This window comes from Heliconius melpomene, chromosome 11 (assembly GCF_056956725.1).
Source record: "Heliconius melpomene rosina isolate 202511_hmr_F chromosome 11, ASM5695672v1, whole genome shotgun sequence".
Lineage (NCBI taxonomy): Eukaryota > Metazoa > Arthropoda > Insecta > Lepidoptera > Nymphalidae > Heliconius > Heliconius melpomene.
In genome coordinates, this window is record NC_140399.1 from 7,849,848 (window position 1) to 7,873,658 (window position 23,811).

Consider the following 23,811-nt stretch of genomic DNA (forward strand, 5'->3'; position numbering starts at 1 on the left):
GAAAATATGAAAGTTTTTACTCTTTCTTTGTGTTACCTCATTAATTTCAAATATGAAATTATAATTAAAAAATATTTTACATAAACTTTAGCAAGTGTTATACAAAAGCGACTAAGCTTTCATGTTTGCGTTTATGTTTTATTTTTTCTTTTAAACTCGTTTTTTTGATAAGTACTTTGATTTTAATAATTCGCGCTTCACAATTTTTTCAAAAAATCAAGTACAGCAGAAAATATGTTTATGTTTTTATTCGGCACCAAACAAATAATGACCAAAAACAATTAAAATATTAAATTAATAGAAGTACAGAAATGAAATTACAAAGGATCGTAAAAATGGACGCATCGCGACGTTCGCCCTACGCCGATGCCGACGCGATCCAAATTTTATTGTTATATTAACATAACTTTACGAAATTCTTAATTTTCATTACAATTAATATTTAAATTGATAATTATTTTATCGTATAAACGTGCTTCTACAAACGTGACTTACTCTAATTACGAGACAACGCGAGTCGTTGAATTCCGCCACTCAACACGCCTCAAAAATACTGCAGAAAATGGGGAATGGAAGTGTCTTTAATAGGAACGAAATGTTTTAACAGTACATGTCTACGTTCCCTTTTCTTCCCATGCTATGTAGATGACACAGTGAGAAACTAAAAGAAATATTATTATTATTATTATTTCCATAGTTTTTATTTTTCTTATATACTGTTTATTGTTTTCAAAAAAAAAAGTTTTTATTAAATAATTGTAAAGAAACATACAATTTACATTTTATAAGTCTACGGCGTAGCATCTCGTAGCAAAGTTTACCTCTACGTAGGGCGCGCGCCACATCGCACCGCGCCACCGACCCGACACCACGACGATGTGTCCCGCGCCCGTACGCTACTGCGATCGCGAACATGCTTCTGTACTAACTTAAATTTTAAACTTTCCTCTTACTAGGGACTCTAAAGCAATATAATTTAAGAATAGTTTAGATTATTTATATATATAAAATATATATTGAAGACCACGTTCCCGCTTTCAACAGAATGTTTAAGGTAAGTTTTTGTTCTATAAGTTTTTATAGGGAATATGAGACAAAATGTACATACATAATCTAAAATATTGAAAATAAAATTAAATTGATTTATTGTCTTTTAAGTGACGTATTATAAACAATTTAGATTTACATTTTTGTGTGTTTTGATTAATTAATAAACTGTTTTTAACTCAATTTTTTGTTTCAAAATACATTGATAAGTGAAATATTTCATACGGAAACTCACTCTTTGAAAACAATTTAATATTAAAAAGTTGCTTAAATTAACTTGTATATATTTATATCTACTTTATATTTTTAGTACCTGGAATATAATATAAGAATCTACATAAGAAGTAATTCTTGACATTAAAAAAAAACTTCTTTAAGACTGTGTCATTGTTGCATCTAGAAACAATGCATGCACAACATCTTGTGCTTACTTTTTGCATACTATATTTTACATCACTAGGGATGAGTAGTGATGTAAAAATAAACCTACTTCACTTAAATGCTTAAAAGCCTTCCTAAAACAACAGTGGAATCCTCTACAGTAGTTTTACTTACGCCCCTACTTAAATTAAAAGCTTTGAAGCTAAACTAATGAAAAAAATAAGGAACGGCTAACGTATTTTTTGTTTTTCATTATTATACATGTTTTAATGAATGTATAAGTTTTTATAAATATATTTAAAAATGTTAAAAAGAATACAGGTACTAATATATATCTACTTTACATTTCATTATTTATTAAACGTATACGTTATAATAATCATTCACATTATTTTTTTATTATATTATTATAATTAAAATAATAATTACTTAAAAAAAAAAATGAATTACCTGTAAATTAATAAAAAAATAACAATTTATCATAATACGCAAAATAATGTAAAAACATTTAGATCGAAAAATATTTATTAACCAGCTTCATAGACAAAAAAAATAATATGTAATTAATAAATAAATTATAAGGAGATATATCTCTTATTATACATATATATGCGCGATAACAAACATTTTAATACTAATTTACTTTTACATAAAAAAACCCCAAATAAATATTTTTCTCTCCATGTTGCATCCCGTATATAGACATTTTTTGACTTTTATTATTTATCCTCATAATGCCTGTAAAGTGGCAACATTCAATATCGGGGTATTTTTAAAATCCGCAATCGAACCCACAACTACCGCGATTGCACACGCAGTACCGCTACGCCAGGTAGGCATCGGATAGCAAATAAAGGTATTTTCAAGCCTATAGTCGATACTGCAAATAGAAAGTACATATATAAAAAAATAAAACAATTGGTCTTTTTGAGAGCAATGCTGAACCACGCGAAAATTGCTGAACCAGTTTTAGATACAAACAGATCGTTTATAGCAAGGATTAGCACACATAGTATTTTTATGTTTCTTTCTGATATTCATTTAAAATTTTTTACAAGGCTCGATTTTTTGTATTTAAAGTAAAATTAGGTATAAAAGCTGTTGTGAAACATGGTAATGGTTGTAAGTTCAAATATGACAGAAGATTTTTCTGCTTATATTATTTTCGCTTCCTTAGTTAGTTAGTTGGTCAGAAATATGAATAATCGAATCCCGCCACCCTATTACTTACTTAGAAGTGCGACAGTTCGATAAGAATTAATTAAGGTTACAAAGGAAATACCGTTACTTAATCTTGATTTTTATTCGTATTAAATGTAAGAGAAAGACATAATAACAATAATCGAAAATACATTTTTAATTTCACAAATGACAATTAAATCAATTAAAAAAATGTTTGTGAATTTAAAAATAAATATATATAAATAAAAATATATTTTTTAAATGGCTTTATGTAAACAGTTACTTTTGTGGACAAACTTTCTGTAAAGCACTTAGTTCCTTTTATTTATTTTTTTGTTTAAATAAATACGGTAATACATTCAACTAAAGAATTAGAAAACGTACATTCCATAAATACCTTTTACCCGTACTGGATTTGAATCCACATTCACCTGTTAACAAGATTCAATTACTATATGAAAACATGTAATATTGAATTCATTAATATCTATAGAAATTTCAATTCAGTATAAAATTACCAATCCGAGTTATGAATAAAAATTTAAGCACTAGTAGATTACATTTTAGATATATTCGATTAGGAGCCTGTATGGAAATTGATTTTTAAAATGCTTATTAATTAAGTAATTTATTTCATACAAAATAATAATAATGTGAAGTTTAAATCTTAATTTCTTTACAAATAGCTGGTGAATAACATACAGAAGCAATTATACTTGAAAATGTCAACAGAACCCAATCCGAGCGTCGTTTTACTCTTTATATTAGTCTACGTTTTAATTTGTCTCAAAACAACTCTTGTACAGCGTTTGTACGTAAACAAATTAATTAATTTTCCATAATATACTTTTGTACAATTATTAAATTCTATGATACATTATTTTTTAGTGTCATGCTCTATTCCTTACACAGCAGGGTAGGCAGAGGGAACCTAGTGTTAAAACACTACGTTTCCCATTTTCCGCTGTATTCTGGAGGAAAGGCGTTTTTCGTCAACACCAGAACGAATAACGATAAAATAAAAAACATTTCATTTCCACGAGTGGGAATCGAACCCACAACTGGCTGACCTAATCTGTAGATATATTGCTGTAATGTGATGTGATTAATACTAAAATTGCTAAACTATAGTACGTGGCCACGATTTTAATGATCTGAACTTACTAATTAAATATACAATGAAAGTTGCTATCTATACTCGTTGTTATATTACTAGACAACTATTTTTTTTATTTATATTTTTCTTAATTATGCTCCCACTGCATTTTTTTTTAGATAATCTATATATATAAAATCGAAAGGTCACTCACTCATCACGAAATCTCAGAAACTACATGTGCTAGGAATCTGAAATTTTGCATAGGAGTTACTTATAGCACGTAGGTGCTCGCTAAGACGGGAATTTGCAATATTCGACTTCTAAGGGGTTGTTTTTGGGATCGAAAGTTTGTATGAACCTTCGTTACTACAAATGATAGGAGTCTCAAATTTTGCATAGACGTCACTATGACGTAGTCATGGAGACAGAAATTAATAATAACATAGTTCACGCGGGTGAAACCGCGAGCTGGCCGCTAGTTCTATATAATTAAAATATCATCTTTTTCCTAAGCGGAGATTGAATCTACAATTATTGAGCCACGACAGCCTCTAATAAAAACAAAAAATGTTAAAATTCTAAAATAAATTAAATTATAATTATATTGAAAAATGCATATTTACATAATTTGCATAGTTAATCGTTTTTAATAATTAAAATATAAATTACCTGTCAAAAGTTTAATTAGCTTCCACCCTGTTGATCTACAAATTAAGTGAATTTATCAATTTTCATTAAAACTCTAACATCTCTATTAGTAGAGCAGAAAGTTTATTAATTATTTTAGACATTTCTTATCTTTTGTGGACACTGTGTTTTCATAAATTTCTTTAGAAAATCATCTAAAACATAGATATCAACATTATAATATAAATTACATATTATTTCCCCAACCACTATATTCTTAAAATACAGAAAAAAAATCTAGTTAATAATAATTGACCTAGTTTTGTTTTAAATTAATCTATGCTAGAATATTTCTATTCTATTATTTCCTTGGATGTGACTTGTGAGTAAGAGAATCATCATCATCATCATATAGTCCCAGCATTAAGTACGCTTACTGCTGGACATAGGCCTTCCAATTATTTCCACGACGATCGGTCCTACGCTTGACAACCGGCAACCTTTACCAAAACGTCAATCCACCTGGTAGTTCCAGAACCTTGCCACCAAAGCCAACAGCCATTGCTTCTGCTCGCTGTGTTCCGCCCACTTTCACTTCAGCTCTCAGCAGATCAATTGAATAAAAGGATTAAATAACTAACCAAAACACTTCAAATTCTATTAATTCCTTAACACGAAATGAGGGATGTTAATAGTTTTAAATGTTATTTTCGTCCCATGTGGTCTTATTTTCATTTTAGATTTCATTTTCCAGTTCTAACAATGCACAAAAATCTTTTTACACAGTTTACTCTATCGAATCAGTTTTTTTTGTTAAAAAATATTATTTTATCTAATTTTAAAACAAAACCAATATAGCAGTGTATATTTGAATGCAAATTCTTCGCTTTCCAAGTCTTTACTGCTCCTGGTTAATGATCTGTAAAACTGCTATTCATTGGAGCTCGACGTACAGTCTGGGCTGTCTGCAGTGACATTTGTGAAATAACCTAACGACTTATTACATGCCTGTTAAACTACTACTTTTAGATTTTTATGGGGGGCAACTGTTTAAATATAAATTGAAATTGCAATTTAGTTTTTCAAAGAAATTCAAGCAACTTAAGTTTGCAGTTATGCAGTTTCTTTTGTACTAAAAGAACTACAAATATAAGTTTGTAATGGTTTTTTTCTATGAAATGTCTATATTTTTTTAATTTTGGGATTTTTTGAGCAAATGGATAACTAAATGATCCTATATGGATTCCATTTTTACATTTTTAGGTACGGAAACTTTTGTTTAGTCACCACGCTTTTATATTTTTCTCCAAGATAAAAAAACCAATTGCTAAATTTACAAACAAACAATTGAATATAACATATAAAGATAACACACGCCAATTTCCTTTGACCCCTTTTTCCTCATTGAACTGAACAATCACAACCATTTAGGCGAAGAAATATAATTTTCAATATAAAAAAAGAAATCAAAAAATTCTGAATTCCATCACGGGTCAAAACCCAATACGTGGGTCCCAGAAGTTATGCGAACCCTTCCTCCATATTGGAGATCTTTCTAAATCTAAGGAATCTCTACTTTATATTCTATTCCCATACTATATTCTAATTTAGTTGTATTTACGCCAGTGATATATTTAGACTGGAGCACCTGCACCTGCTTCTGCTTTATGTGACGTTAATATACGACTGAGGAGACACCATACGTTCTGGAAACAGGTATCAAGTTATAACTGAGTTATACTATTTTACTATTAGTTTAAATATCTTTCATAGTATAACTCACAACTGAGTTAAATTAATATATGCATTTATACCAGACTTTGTTTAGCCAAACTGTTAATTATTTAGCTATTTAATATTGAGGTCAGTACAAGCGTGAGACTGTAAACATGATAGGTCGTAGGTTCAATTCCCTTTCGAAGGAATGAAATATGTAATATTTTCATTTCCTCACTCTGGTAATGAGGCAAAGCGCAATGCCTCAAGATTTCGGCGGAAAGTAGGCAACGTAAATTTTATACATAGAACAGAGTGTCTTAACACTAGATTTCCTATAAAAGTGATAAAATTCTAAGTAAAACGAAAAACGAACAAACAAAAATAAACATATCATATTCAAATGTATGCAATTGGGGCTACTTGGCTGACATTGTAGTAGCTACGATAAGGTGGTTTCATGTAAGTCAGTACGTAATATATAACATATACATATTAAACCCCTGTATACTTAAAAAAAAAACAAATACATTATTCAAAATCCACCTCCCACTTAACCCGAAATCCACTTCGATCGAGTCTAACCTACTTTATAGAACACTTTCTCATGGCCACCTCTGGTGTTAGTCTTGGAACATATTAGCGACATATTGTTCACACGATTTCGACGAAAATTGTTAGTATAATTTAAAGTGTAAAAGGTTTTAATAACATATGAACGTAATAAAATGAAACATTAAATATTTTCATTTCTACACTCCGGTGTAGAGACAAGCTTCCAGAAACTAACGGACATGGGGAACGGAGTGTTTTAACACTAGGTTCCCTCTGCCTCCCCTGCTATGTATGATATACAGACGGGTGTTTTTTATAATGCTCAAGTAGAAATTTTCCACACTCTTCGTCATCGGTCGTGTCTGTGCATATAACTTGACTTAAGGGGAAGCCAACATCACACCTTCTATAACGAAATCGAGAAATAAACTTTTATGTGTTACTGAACTAGAAATTATTAACAAGCAGCTCGAGCGCGGCTTTGCTTATTTAAACTTATATTTATAATACAGCTATTTTTTATAATAAATATAGATATAAACTGCAGCCTATATGTTGGTCTCATGTAGATATAATCTGTATTAATGTAAAGTTCCATCTTGATCAGTACAGTAGTTTTTGAGTGAAACGGGAATAAAAATAATTGTTCAAAATTATTATGTTACTAAGACGGTTATATTTGATTTTGAACCCTTCGAACTCAACTAATGGCCATATCCTTCTTATACTATTTGCGACAAAAAAAATATTTAGTAAAAAAAATTTTTTCCATTTATTTATGAGTAATTAAAATTTTGTAACATATTTTTCATGAATATAAAAATGTTATTAGGTATATAAATTAATAATATTTCAACACAATAAGAATTAAAGACGCCAATTTCACTTTTTATTAGGCAAAATAAACTCTTTGAAATGTCAGTTCAAGAAAATGTTTGTAACTGATTTGTTTGGTCGTTTTTCAAAAGTTTTTATACAAAAAAAAAAAAAATATTATTAAGAATTCCTTAAAGGAACTCTATTTATATGTAGACTTTTAGAAATTGCTTATTTAACGGGCTTTAACTAAATAATACTTTACAAGTTTACTTTAACCAACTTTGTAGCTTATAAACATAATTGTTATTCAAATATTTTATTATCATTATCAATTGTTATTTCGTATTTAATTTTTCAAATATTTTTATATTTTAAAAAGTAAAAAACATAACAGTGCGGCTAGCTCTGCCCGCGGCTCTGTCTGTGCCTACCTTTCTAAGTTCTAAAGGTTCATTCTGAGGGTATAAAAAACCAAACGTAGGGTACGTTTGGTTATAATTATATAAAATTATTTTATTAGTATTCATAACAAAATAATTTACAAACGAAATCCATAGCATAGCATAGCAACTTTTACAAAATTAAAATGCTATTAATATATTAACTTTTTATAGGATCGAATTAAGAAAATCTCTTGCAAAGCGGACTCCCTCAGTACGATATTAATTAAATATAAAATTTGCTGATTTCTAATAGATAATTGAGGCCCGTCGTGGCACAAAGTGTGACTGTAAGTGCGACAAGTAGTGGGTTCGATTCTCACTCGACAAAATAAAATATTTAATATTTTTATATTAATATATTTTAATATTAATTAATGGGAAACGGAGTGTCTTAACAATAGTTTCCCTCTGCCTACCCGGTTGTGTGCGGGTTATAGCGTGAAGCTGATTTATTGTTTAATCAATAAACGAAAAAAAAGTAATTCCAACAAAACTGGAATGAAGATATTCGCCGATGAGCAATTAACGAGCGCTAATGACTGCCCATAAATTATAAAAGGAATGCCGAAATTGTGATTTATTGAGTACTAACTCGATAATTATTTAGGAGAATTTCGTTCTATGAAATTTATTTGATATTATGTTTTAGGAGATTAATTTTTAGGTTCGGACGTAGGTACTCTACAAGTAATATATATTTACTAATACGAGATGGTAACTGAATCAATTAATACTAAAATGTATAAAAATATTTTTTTCGTTTGTATTGTATGGCGTATTGAATGCGTTGAATAGCGGAACACAACACCGCGTTATGCCTTGTTATCAGACAGGGCGAAGAAATGTAAATAACTCACTTCTGAGAATAGTATCGACGATTGAGAATAGATCGAACGTTTACAGTTAACTGTTGCGACACGACGCTACCCAAAAAAAAAATTAGGTATGACAACAAATAATTACAAACTTATATCTGTAGCTAATTTCAAACAAAATGAGTGCGTATGCCTGCAAAATAAGTTTGTCAACTTTTATAAGTTGCACTTTCTGCTGGCCTATAATCCTGAAATTGGTGCAGAACCCTCGGTGAGCGAGTGTGATTCGCACTTAACCGGTTTTTTTAGTAAAAGCATTTTCTTAAATTAATTTCTTAATTTAGCTCTTTGGCGTAGCTATATTGAATATGACAGTGCTGTTCACAACACGCGTTCCTATTTACCTTAAATGAAATTCCTCAAAAAAAAAACACGACAAAACCTTTTGAATTTGGAACACGTCAGTTTTTATTGTTTCAACATACCACGTTCACCTGAAAAACATTCCACGGCATAATTACTTTCTTATACGTCGCTGGGTTTATGGAGGTCTCCATAACCTGAGCTGGTGCTGTACGACGTAATTTAGTCCATTCATGGGATTCTTGTAATAAAATGTTATTAAAACTTCACGTTCCCAACTTTTCTTATTTGGACGACGTTGATTTACGAAGTTTGTATAAGGAAATTGTGAATGAAAGTCGAGTATTTCTTTTTAAATGTACGCCATTTTTTGGACCTCGCCAAATTTCTTTCTTTTACGCTACGAAAAATATTATGTTTCGAAAGGTAATAGTATATTTTGAATTTCAAATCTACCGCATACTACCCTTCTAATTAGAAACATTGTTGTCTACGTCAGATCTTTTATGTTTAATATTGAATTACAAAATTTAACTTAGATGTAACTTAGCTCGTTATTCCATTGATAGACATTTAAGGCAAGATTTTTTATATTTACGCTATTTAAATATTTTTATTGTAATCTTTTTCTTTTCTTTAGAAGAAAAAATATACATATTTTGATTTATGTAAATTTATTCTACCTTCACATTTTGTTATAGCTTACGCTGTGACCCGCTCATAGCAGAGTAAACAGAGGGAACCTTGGAACCTGGTATTAACACCCTCTACTCCTAGAAGATATTTCTTTTCCCCACTTTCCGCTGAACTCTTGAGACATTGCGTATTGGATGGCTGAACTCTACGCCAGAGCGAAGAAATGAAAATATTAATAATCAATAATTCATTCCCTCTAGTGAGAATCGAACTCACAACCGTCACGTTACAGTCACACCTGCGCTGCGAGGGCCTCAACACGGCCTAACAAAATATAAATTTAATTTATCGTCGCTTAAGCTAGAAGAGTTCATTTAGCAAATAGCTCTACAGACTGAATTTACATTTCTAATGTTAGACATTATTTGTCACAACCTTTCAAATTTCACCTTCCAAATTGCAATTGTAAAAATCTAATTTCTGAATGTAGTTTTAATTTTTAAATGTCAACTACTGAAATGAAGTTATTATTTCAGCAATATCACTGCAGCATTCGCACGACAGGTCGTTTTGAAATTTGGTCTTTAAATAGGGAACCTACGAGTATGCGCGTACCTTAACTCAATATTAAAGGGTTACTGCAATTTAGTGGGTAACTTTCTTATACTAATTAAATTTGAAAAGAATTTATATGTAAATAAGATATGGGTATATTGTATATAGCTTTTTTGTAGACTCAAGAAATATGATAAAAAATCGGCCAAGTGCGAGTCGGACTCGCCCGCCGAGGGTTTCGTACTAATTTTAAAATTGTTTTGGTTTGGTTTGGTTAATACAACGAATAAAGTAGACAAACTTATATTTGCGGGTGTATACTGTCATTTTGTATAAAATTAACTACAAATATAAGTTTGTATTAATTTTTCCTATCACTTCTTATACCTTTACTTATATTGTAAGTTCTCATTTCGTGCCAGATTTCGTAGACCTACAGTTATTCATAAGATATATTTTTTCTTAATATTATTAAATTTATTAATTCTATTATTAGCATTATATTTTATGAAGAAAAGCAAGGGAAATATGCATATGTTAAGATGTATCCACAACTCAATGATCATGCACAGCTAATTAAGCACACCTGCTGCGTGAGAGCTCAGAGATATGTCTACTCGTAAGAGTATAAATGTATATTTACTTATATATATTATATATATAATTATATAATCATAATCATAATATAATAAATAATAAATTATTGGTCGGCGTTGCGTAGTGGCACAAGCGTGTGACGCGACGGGGTTACGAGTTCGATTCCCACTCGAGGAAGTGAAATATTTATTTAGGTACGTTTATATTTCCACTTCAACGCAAAATTCATTTATAGACGATTAAATGAAAAATAAATGATCAAAATCCACATGAATGAAAACATAAAATAATAAATACTAAAAAAAACACGTTCTACTTTCACATTACTTCTTTCACCGAGATTAAAAAAAATGAAATCAATCGTTAAAACTTTTAAGCAGCAGCCTGTGCCAGCTAAGTGGATGATATTCGATAAGATATTTCTTAAAGTAATGAATCCATTAAGTTTAATAGGCACAATCAGCTCTCGTCGACGCATTTTTATCATTTCTCGCTGAACTTAAATATTAATTAATAACTTATTAGCTATAAATATATACTTAACTGCTATTAAAAAATAAAGGTTACCCTTCTTATCTAAGATAGCGTTAGATATAGTTAGCTAAGAAATGTGGATTTACAGCAAGGCTAGAAATAACTAAGGTTATTTTCTTTAAGAAGTTGTTTTGAAACTGATAATGTATGTATGGTAGATATTACCCGACCACGCTACGAATGCTATGGCGTAACTATAATAAAAACTGATGCACTAAAAAATTACAAGTAGATTTGTTTTAAAAGCTTCTCCGACCAGTCGGGAGTACACAAATAAGAGGCTGATCTTATTTGGCAGGATTACATTGCTCTGAGATTGCACCTAACTGCATTTAGGCTGAAATGAGACAGACGTCTTGCCGGTTCTAGTTTTTTTTCTTATTTTTATTTCAAATATAAGTCACGATATTATTATTCTTTTCATATTTTTAAGTATATTTTAAATTTAAATTAAAAGGAAACTATTTTATAATTATTATTTATTTATTATTTTTTAGTCAATTAATAAAATCTGATGAAAATTGTTTTTTTAGCTGCATGCATCCCGCAGGTGGCGGGGTAGGCAGGCGCCACTGAACCTTTTCAATCAACCATTATCTATTGAGTGGCAGAACTCCTCGACTCTAAAGTGCAGAAATAAAAATATTAAATATTCCATATCCTCGAGCGGTAATCGAACCACTGTCGTGTTCACATTCACACACTACCTGCCACCTGGGCCACAACTGGCTTCAATCTAATGGGTCTGTTTTTTCTTTATTTTTCGTTTTCAGCATTTTTACAAAGGTTAAGTACGTACAGTTTCTTAATAAACCTTAATACCGAACGTACTTTATATATGTAAGTAATATACTTTCATACATTTATTAAGGTTCAGTGGTCAAAGGAACTGAAGGTCCGTCTTAGAATGCTTCTACGTATATAAATTGGCCGTATTTTATAGGTACATGTTAAAAAAACATATAAAAAATATCCCAATAGGCTTTTTTAATGATTTTTATTTAACATGATTTAATTGCTTTTTATCTCGATAATCCGTTTCTTTTGTCTCTAATCCTTAGATTAAGGAGTTATTGGTGACAACACTTAACGTTAATATTTATTTTCTCGATAATATATAAAAAATGTAAACAAATGATTAAACTCTCTGTAAATTCTACATTAAATAAAGATATAATTCAACCCTTCTAATATATGCTAGTCTGCCCTCCTTGCAATACTTTTGTTATACCACCTCCACAAAAGAATCCAAGCAATCAACATAAAGAGTCAATGTTAAATATTGAAAAAGAACTAAATGAGTTTAAGAGGGTATAACATCTGCATTTATCTGATACGTACGTCTTCACAAAAGTGCGGTATATTTTCTGAATAGGCCTCCTCCGGTGGTATCTCCGAACCTCCTCAGATATTGCTGGAGGGTCGGCTCGAGTGTCGATCAGGGCCCGATAAGCAATCTATCCCCTCATATCATAATATCGGTAGCTATACTTGCATATTACTGTCAAAAGATTTACTTTGAAGTTCAATTTTAAAGATATTATGGTAGCCGAAGCCTTATTTGAGTATCTTGAGACTCTTATCCTATCGTTATTATTATTTATTACATAGAGTACTAGCGGCCCGTCCGCGGCTTCGCCTGGGTAAACTACGTTATTATTAATTTCTGTCTCCATGAGTCCTATAAGTGAGGTCCATGCAAAATTTGAAACTCCTAGCATTTGTAGTAACGAAGTTTCATACAAACTTTCGACCTCAAAAACAACCCCTTAGAAATCGAATATTGCAAATTCCCGTCTTAGCGAGCACCTACGTCCTATAAGTAACTCCTATGCAAAATTTGAGATTCCTAGCACTTGTAGTTTCTGAGATTTCGTGATGAGTGAGTGACCTTTCGATTTTATATATATAGATTAAATATTTAAGTATTTAATATTGAGACAAGTCGTGGCGTATGGGCACAAAGTGTGGCTGTAAACGAGACTGGTCGTGGGTTCGATCCTCACTCGAGGGAATGAAATATGTATTTAAATTTATATATCCATTTCTTTGCTTCGTGTAAAGTGGGGAAAGGAATGTCGTAACACTAGGTTCCCTCTACCGTGTGCGGGGTACAGCGTGAACCTAATTATTATTACAGTATTTAATAATATTATAATAAGTCTAGCTTTGTGTCAATTTAATTGAATTACAGCGGTAAATTGGCATGGGCCTGATGGAAGTTTCTGTACACCTAAACTAGCTGAACTACACCGCAATCAGCATAGCTAAACAAACCTGCTGAAGTACCACAGACACGATAATCTCAATTTTCGTGGTTCATCAAACATAATAAACGACCCCACTTTGGGAGACAAATTTGGATCAAAAGGAATATGTTATGTGTTCTTTGAACTTATTCTGGTACGGTATATATGCTATACTTATTTCAGTAAAGATTTTTATTTAATCTACCAGGTTGAACTCAGTCCTGGCGCAGGGGCACAAAGTGTGACTGTAAAACCGACTGGTTTTGGGTTTGATCCCCATTCCAGGAGATGAAATATTTATTTACGCTCTGGTGTCGAGGCAAAGTGCGGTGTTGAATTCCGCAACGTCTACAGAATACTCTGCCTACAGCAGGGTAGGCAGAGGGAACCTAGTGTTAAAATACTTCGTCCCCGATTTTCCGTTAAACTTTCGAAGCATGTGTCGACTCAACAACGCACTTTTCCTTGTTTCCAGAGAGAAGAAATAAAAATATTAATAAATAATAATTCATTATTGTAAGTGGGAATCGAACCCACTGCCTTGCACCAGAACAGCCTCAATAATTTAATCCACAAATTTACCTGTAATAATATTTCTAAGCTTCCTTATAAAAAAAACGATCGAATACACAGGGCCTACTGGTACAACGTACTCGTAGAACTAGCACACATGATTACCTTTGCTGTGCCAAGAGCTAAGGGGGCGAGGATCGATAGTTTACTGGTGCATTAAATTTTTACAGCCGGACGGACGGACGGCACCCGCTATATCGATTTGACATTAATGACTTCAATGTCGGATCATTTCTTTACGGTGCAGAAAATTGAGCTTCTGTAGTTATACAAGAGCTATTTAGATGTTTGTGTATGATATTATCAGCTTCACGGGCTTCAGGCAGGAACTTAGTGTTAAAACACTACGTTCCATACTTTCTGCCGAATTCTGGAGGCATTGCGTGTTGAGTGGCAGAACTCAGTACAAACGTAAATAAATATTTCACTCATTTTGTATGATATTAATTTATTTATTTGTATTATACACAATTAATTAGAATAAAAAAAGTATAAAATGGTAGATCGAGAGTCTTAACAATGGGTTAGAAGTAGATTTCATATTCGTAGAATTTTGACAGATTAAATTTTATATACAGGCCAGTCGTGCGGCAGGGTCACAAAGTGTAACTGTAAACGCGACTGGTCGTGGGTTCGATCCCCATTCGAGGAAATGAATATTTATTTAAATGTATATTTCCATTTCTTCGCTCTGGTGTCGAGGCAAGCGGCGTTAAGTTCTGCCACTCAACACGCAATGCCTCCAGAATTCAGCAGAAAGTGAAGAAAGGAGTGTCTTAACACTAGGTTCCCTCTGCCTACCCTGCTGTGTTCGCGATACAGCGTGAAGCTGATTTATTTATTTTGTTTCTAAACCTATTTAGTTTACGAGCGTTTAACAAACTTGCGAGCTTGTGAAAACAAAAGCAATCGAATAAGGTGGTACATGTGAGATGGATTTCGCAAGATTTACTCTAATCCATGATTATTTGCCTTTTCCCTATAGAGAAACATTTCGGTAGTAAAACCATTTTATTTTATTTATTCCTCGCATATATAATATTTTCTAAAAGTTGTTTTTTGACGCTAACAATATTATAGAAAACAAATCCCATAGGCTATTCTGATAAATAAAATATTGAAATAATATAGGAAAAATGTTGAAATAGAATCAATTGGGATTTTAAACAGTTTTTTCCCATAATTAAACCTTTATTTAGTTACAAATAAAGTTAATTCCCATTTATAACTTTTTACTGAGACTCGATATTGTAAATTAGTTTTTGCAACAACTTGGCACAATTTTATGAAGAGATTTCAGCACTTAATATTTTGAAAGTTATTCAATTTCTGATAATAAATTGTACTACTTCTTAATAAAATATTTATTTATTTTATTTTATTACTAGTGGACCCGGACGCGGCTACGCCTGCTTGAACTATAAGAATATTTATGAAATATTATTTTAATATATTTATTTTTATAAGGATGAATATCAAAATATAAGTTCATTTTGGGTGACGTTTTCTTAGAACAACAAAGAAACTTTGCAAATCGGTGCTTAGCAACGACGGTTGTTATTAACATGGAAGAATAAATTGCATGTCAAATTAGAAAGTATTTTAATTTATTAGTACATATGTGTAATGTAATGTTATATAGCCTATAGCACTTCTGAAGAATGCAGCTTTCATACAAAACAAAAACATAGTAAATCGGACCAGTAGATCCAAAGATCTTAGCGTTCAAACAAACAAACAAACAAACTCTTCCACTTTATTATATTAGTACTAGTGGACCCGGACGCGGCTACGCCTGCTTCAACTATAAGAATATTTATTAAATATATTCATTAAATTATTTTCAATTTTCAATAGAATTAGTAAGAAAATATAAGTTAAATAATCAAAAAGAATAATAAGTAGATACACATTATTAGAAAAAAATATCTGAGTTATTGAAATTAACCAACAAAAGGATTAAAAGTAACTAAAGGATAGATATTCTTAATATTAGAAAAAGTACCTAAAGTTTTCCGTGCGTGAGTACATAGATATCGACTCTACGAAATAACTAAATATTTCTCTCTATTAAGCAGGATAATTTTAGCGGGCAATATCAAATAAAATGAGAAGAGAACCAAAGTGTAGCTTAAATTAATTATAAACAGCAAATAATTACATAAACATTTACAATAGTTCGAAAATGTATGAAAATTTATAAAACCGTCAACGTCATCTGCCCGTTTGCGTCGGTCATACTATGCCGCCCGTAGGCTAGGTCATTTGGAATCAGTGACATCTCCTTGATTATTTAATAGAATGTTATACAGTAAACTATAATTTCAATCTAGATAAAATGTTAATAGTGACTATTATATTTATTTTCATAAGGATGAATATCAAAATGTCGCGGTAACGGTTGCGTAGCGACGCGATGGTTGTTATTAACATGGCAGAATAAATTGCATGTCAAATTAGAAAGTACTTTAAAATATATTAGTATATATGTGTAATGTAATGTTATATAGCCTATAGCACTTCTGAAGAATGCAGCTTTCATACAAAACAAAAACAATGAAAATCGGACCAGTAGATCCAGAGATCTTAGCGTTCAAACAAACAAACAAACAAACAAACAAACAAACAAACAAACAAACAAACTCTTCCGCTTTATTATATTAGTATAGATAGATCTATAGAATAGAATAGAATAGAATAGAATAGAAAAAACTGTATTGCACACAAAAATACATATAAAAGAGAAAGAAACAATATATTTTTATAAAATGTATGCAAAGGCGGCCTTATTGCTTCAAGCAATCTCTTCCAGGCAACCCTTGTAAAATAAAGGACTAAAAATAAAGAAGTGGGAATAACGTTATAGTGCACAATTAGATTAAATAAAATACAGTAATAAACTAATAATGAATATACACATACATATATATATATATATATATATATATATATATATATATATATATATATATATATATATATAAATATACATATTTACATAATAATAATATAATATCTACATATAATCCTATAAATATAATACATAATACTACATAATATAAATATATATATATAAACGACTAAAGATAAACTACAGTTATATTTGGAAAAGATAGTCTTTTAAACGATTTTTAAAAATATTAAGTGATTTAGAATGACGTATATCGGACGGAAGTTCATTCCAGAGGATAGCAGATTTTACAGTGAAGGAATTGGAATAGAATTTGGTACGACAAGTTGGAAATTTAAGAAGATTATCGGTCCTGGACCTAAGTTCAAGGCGTAGGCTAGAATCGGAGTCACGGAAACAGAAACGATCTTTTAAATAAGCAGGATAGAGAGGATTATAAAGGATTGAATAGAGGAGAGTAAGCATCCGGAAGTTACGGCGATGTCTGATAGGAAGCCATCCAAGCTGACGACGATGATCTGAGACATGATCAAATTTACGAAGACCATAAATAAATCGAATACATAAGTTTTGTAACCGCTCTAGTTTGTTTAATTGTTCCTCAGATAAGTCTGGGTAACATGAGTCAGCATAATCTAAAATCGGTAGCAGTAGTGAGTGAGCTAGAGTAGTTTTGATTTTAACCGGTAGGAAATGTTTATATCGTTTGAGGGATCCAATACTAGCAAATAATTTTCGGCTGACCTCCGCTATCTGCGCTGACCAAGATAGCGAGTTGTCTAAAATAATCCCAAGGTTCCTTATAGACGCATTAACACTTAAAACGACACCATTAAGCTGTACTGAGGGAAGTTTTATATCCTCAAGTTTTTTTAATTGCTTAGTGCTGCCTATAATGCTTAACTGGGACTTACTAGGATTAATAGTAAGTCCATAAGATGTACTCCACACAGATATATTATGTAAATTCTCGTTAAATTTACAAATAGCCACATCCATATCACTGGATGGAGTCGCTAAGTAAATCTGTAAGTCGTCAGCATATAGATGGAAGGAAGAGGATAGGGTTTGGGAAACAGTATTAATAAAAATAGAGAACAGGAGTGGGGAAAGGACACCGCCTTGTGGGACACCCGCAGACAATGAGCATAGGGAAGATGATTTGTCGTTTGCTTGTACGTATTGTCGCCGGTTCGAGAGATAGTTTCGGAACCACTCAGTAGCTTCTGGGGAGATGTTTATTGATTGTAAGACAGCAATTAGTAAATCAGTATTAACAGTATTAAAAGCGTTACTGAAATCAAGCAATGCAATGAGGGTAAGATTTTGGTTCTCCATATTAAACCGTATATCGTCGCACACTTTGATTAAAGTAGTAACTGTGCTGTGTCCACTTCGAAAACCAGATTGGAATTGAGACAAAGTACGGTTTTCTAAAAGGTATCGATTTAATTGTTCCGAGACAATACGTTCCAAGACCTTAGACAAGAAGGGAAGTATTGAGATTGGACGGTATTGGGAAAAGGATTTTGGATCTTTGGATTTTGGTATAGGAATAATGCGGGCTATTCGCCATGCACTTGGAAAGGAGTTAGAGGAGAGGGAAAAATTAAAAATATGTGTAATTACCGGGGCCAGCACTCTTAAGGGTAAAAGTAATAGCTTACGGTTGATGCCATCAAAACCAGCAGCATCTGATTTTATCGCCAGAATATTTTTTTTAACCTGGGCAGGTGTAATTAAATCAAAAAGGAATGGAGTGGTTGAAGGAGTGGGCAAGGAACGGATAACATTTAATGTATTTGCCTTAACTGTATCGTCCATGGGTGTAATTGATGCAAAATGTATATTCAAGGCATCTATATCGATGTCCCGAATCAAGTCCTGACGTTGGCGGCCGATCCCTAGTGACTGCAGAAACTTCCATGATTTGCGGGTATTTAAGTTTTTCAAATTTGTGTGAATATAATTTCTTTGAGCATCTCTGCACACTCTACTACACCGATTACGCAAGGATTTGTATTTTAGAAGATTTTGGTCAGTAGGATTTTTTTTATATTTAGATTTAGCAGAATGTCTTTTGGTCATTAACGATCTAATCTCTTGTGTAATCCAGGGCGCAGGTAAGTGTTTTAACTTCATAGGCCGCAGAGGAGCATGTTTGTCATAAAGCTCAGTTATAATTGAGTTCAGCAACTCTAATTTAGCATCAATAGTTGACGCATTAAAGATGGAATCCCAGTTGATGTCATTAAGGTCGCGCATGAACTCATCATGCTTGAAATTTTTAAAACTGCGTCTCATAACAATGGACGGCTTTACCTTAGGCGGGCGAACATCATAAGACAAATACATTAAATCATGGTAGGAAAAGGCTTCGGCAGGAAATTGTCCGTGATGCTTTACATAATCGATCGAGGAAACAATTATAAGATCCAATTGGGACGGCGCACAATGAGGGAAGAAATGTGTAGGGTTCGATGGGAGTAATTTCAAATTTGAGCTATTAATAATGTTACACAGCTGTTTCGTACGCGAGTCATTTTTTATAATGCACGTGTTAAAATCACCAAGAATCACAGTGTGATCAGCAGTAGGTACGTATTTATCTAATATAGATTCTAAAGTGTCAAAATAATTTATATGCAGGGATGGGCTATAAAACACTCCAAGTAACAACTTGGATCGCCCGAGTAGAACTTAAAATTGCATGAAAATGGAAATTAAAATTGCATGGACATTTTCACAATCAAAAGAAGTTAAAAGATCAGTACGATGAGCAGGGATGCTTTGGGCATTAATGTGAACAACATTAAAGTTTTTTGGAAATTTGAAAAAGTATTGTCAAGGAAGGTAGATATGGGTAAGGAAGTACTGTGAAGACTGCCATCAGAGGAAGATGATAAAGAGTAAAAAGAATCGTCTTTTATATTAAAAATACTATTATCATACATAACAAATACTATAATAGATACAGAAAAAATAAATATATATATATTAATATATAAATACTACTAAAACTACTACTACGGCTATTACTACCAAATATGGATATAACATTATTCACCCTTGACCACCAGCAATAAGAAACAAGAAAGAGATTGCGTTGCGAAAGAGAAGAAAGAAGAGATTTGCGAAAGAGGTTGCGTTCTATTAATATTATTAAGAAACAAAAACACATGCGCTATATTTATAGCCATCAATGTCTCAATGCTTGTCATAAAATCTATATCTATCTATACTGATATAATAAAGCGGAAGAGTTTATTTGTTTGTTTGTTTGTTTATTTGTTTGTTTGTTTGAACGCTAAGATCTCTGGATCTACTTGTCCGATTTACTTTGTTTTTGTTTTGTATGAAAGCTGCATTCTTCAGAAGTGCTATAGGCTATATAATATTACATTACACATATATACTAATATATTAAAATACTTTCTAATTTGACATGCAATTTATTCTGCCATGTTAATAACAACCGTCGTCGCTGCGCGACCGCGTTAGTTACCGCGTCATTTTGTTATTGATCCTTATGAAAATAAATATAATAGTCACTTTTAGCATTTCATCTAGATTGAAATTATATTTCTATAGAAATTATATTCTTATATTTCAAGCAGGCGTAGCCGCGTCCGGGTCCGCTAGTACTTATAATAAAACTGGCAAGCTACCGAAAACATATAGGGTTTATTTTATTACAATCGGTTCATAAATAAAAAAGTTATGTCAATTTAAAGTTTTTAGTTCAACAAATTAGCTAATTGCCGTAACAATTATTTTATTCAACTGTTTTACTGAATTGACTGAACCTTTAGATTTCAATTTCTTTATTAATATTTTTATTTCCACTCTCACTAGTAAACAATATAAAATTACAAATCTTAGTTGTATAATAATAATATTTTTTATATCGTTAATTCTATCAAAATCTTCTGTTAAAATGCTTAAATTGCTTTAAGTTCTTAAAATAATATAACATAAAATGAGATATAAGTATATGTACGCTAGAGAGTTCACATGCGCTTCCACTCCGTTGAGTCGACTTCAAAGACAGACGATTGAAATGGTAAATTTTGGATTTTCTTTTGATTATAACAATTGTTTGAACTTTAACGAGCTTAAGAATATCTTGTTTAACTTTAAATTCTTAAATAATATGGTTTTCTGAGTGGCACATTTAATTTTATATCGTTTTGTTAATTTGAATATTTACTTAGTTCTCTCTTTTCAACAAAACACCGCCATTTTTTGTCATTTATTCTATATTTTTACAGAGAAAACGCTGTGAAATATGGTATCTTCAAATACATATTAATCTTCAAACAATTTGCAAATTTCCTGGGACTAAAACTATTTAGTTAAGTATTTTTTTTCTAAATCGGCTCACATTTTTCAAATATAAGAGGAAACTACACAATAGTCGCGTAGCTTTACCATTAACCCTATCTGACTATTTCCCCAAGTGACTAAAACTTGAAATGTTTTATATCCTTTTTATTTCCCTACACTATATATACTTAACGAATAATCCTATAACTCAATTGCTATTTCAATAGCAAAATCTATTGGTTGTGGGTTCTATCCCCATTCGAGGAGATAAATTATTTATTTGGATTTATATTTCCATTTCTTCGCTCTGGTGTCAAAGCAAAGCCCCCAGAATTCGGCGGAAAGTGGAAAACGGAGAGTCTTATCATTATGTTCCCTCTGCCCACCCTGCTGTGTGCGGGATACAGCGTGAAGCTGATGGTAGAAATACAGACAAATGAATTGAAAATAAAATTCATTTTACACTTACTTATTTTTTCACTTTTATTATTATACTAGTGGACCCGGACGCGGCTACGCCTGCTTGAACTATAAGAATATTTATTAAATATTATATAATATATTTATTTTTATAAGGATGAATATCAAAATATAAGTTCATTTTGGGTGATGTTTTCTTAAAACAACAAATAAACTTTGCAAACCGTTGCTTAGCAACGACGATTGTTATTAACATGGCAGAATAAATTGCATGTCAAATTAGAAAGTATTTTAATTTATTAGTATATATGTGTAATGTAATATTATATAGCCTATAGCACTTCTGAAGAATGCAGCTTTCATACAAAACAAAAACATAGTAAATCGGACCAGTAGATCTAGAGATCTTAGCGTTCAAACAAACAAACAAACAAACAAACAAACAAACTCTTCCGCTTTATTATATTATAGTAATAGTAATAGTAATAGTAATTATAGTATAGTATATAGTAATAGTAATAGTATAGTATAGTATATAGTATATAGTATAGTATAGTATAGTATATAGTATATAGTATAGATTGAGAAAGTAAATTGTGTTAAACCGACCAAATGACTGGATTTGACCCTCTTTATTGCGACTAGAATAAACAAGTCATTGCTTACAGATACAGTAAGCCTTCTATACTATATAAAATTTACCTAGAATTTTTATATATAATTATTCCAATCTCCCAATAGAACTGACCCATGTCAACGTCAACCTTTAGTTAATAGTTTATATCTTACCTTATTGTTTTTAAATGTAGTCGATAACTCAATAAAAAGGCGTAGATATATTGTAAAGGATCTTACAGTTTTTTGTATATCACCCCCTCCCCCTTTTTACTTAGGTATATACTGTGATCTATATAGGTATTGCACTCTAAGTTAGAGGCAGTATATTTTTTTTATTTTTTTCTAAAAATTTAATGTTTTTGCTAGTTTTTTTAATATTGGATAAACAAAATTAAATTTTAACAGTATGTACTAGTATTTTGAAATCCAAAAAGGCTTTGTTTAATGGAAAACGATGAAACTGAACCTTAAAGAAGACAAATTTTACATTTCCCGTAAAACAACGAATTTATAGTCTTACTAATTTCTTATTTGTTATATTAAGCAAAGAAATTTATACATTTTTTGATAATAGCTCAAAAAAGAAATCAATAAATTAATGAACTCCTATGAGAAACAAGCAATTAAGTTATTATAATTTTAAATATCAAGAGAGCCACTTATTCTCTTATTCTAACCCGGAGAGTTAATATATTCTATTACACCTGTAGGAACCACAAAATCTTCCACAAACTCTATTTACATAGCATTCTACATGTAAGACCACTGTTTAACTAAGAAATACTCGTATTAATTTATTCACAATTATTCAAATGATCTAAGCCCTTGTTATTTATGCGTGAAATTTTATTATGCAAAATCCTTTTAAAATGTCACATCCTTTATCCACGTTCAGACAGTTTGACAGTTTCCTGATATATTTTACTTGCCCAAGCCTTTGGCCCCTGCACAATATACTTATAGTGTTTTTAATTTTATAGTGAACTAGTGGGCGCGCGCAGTTGCGCCTGCTTATTGGACCCTTAGGGGGTAAATTATATTACCACTAAACACATGTTAAATGATATGTTTTTAAGAATCTCAATTTTAAATTTTATAAAAATCGGTGGCCATTTTTAAAATTTTTCCATACAAACTTTCAACCCCTTATTTGCATCCTTAGGGGAAGAATTCTAGAAAACTATGAAACATGTGTTCAATTAAATACTTTTAAGGGTCTGAATTTCGAATTTTATAAAAATTGGTGCCGATTTAAAAAAAATTCTATACAAACTTTCAGCCCCTTATTTGCACCCTTAGGGGAAGAATTCTAGAAAACTATGAAACATGTGTTCAATTAAATACT

General features: G+C 31.3%; 1 protein-coding gene across 1 annotated transcript in view; it reads left to right on the top strand.

Moving 5' to 3' along the window:
* The first annotated feature begins 751 nt into the window (after nt 1–751).
* Nucleotides 752–23,811, top strand: part of LOC146534695 (uncharacterized) — a 34,486-nt gene continuing 11,426 nt past the window's right edge. Inside the window, exon 1 of the mRNA XM_085192476.1 lies at nt 752–1,054. Coding sequence (XP_085048602.1) covers nt 1,046–1,054 — 9 coding nt within the window. The 5' untranslated portion in view covers nt 752–1,045. The remainder of the gene's footprint in view (nt 1,055–23,811) is intronic.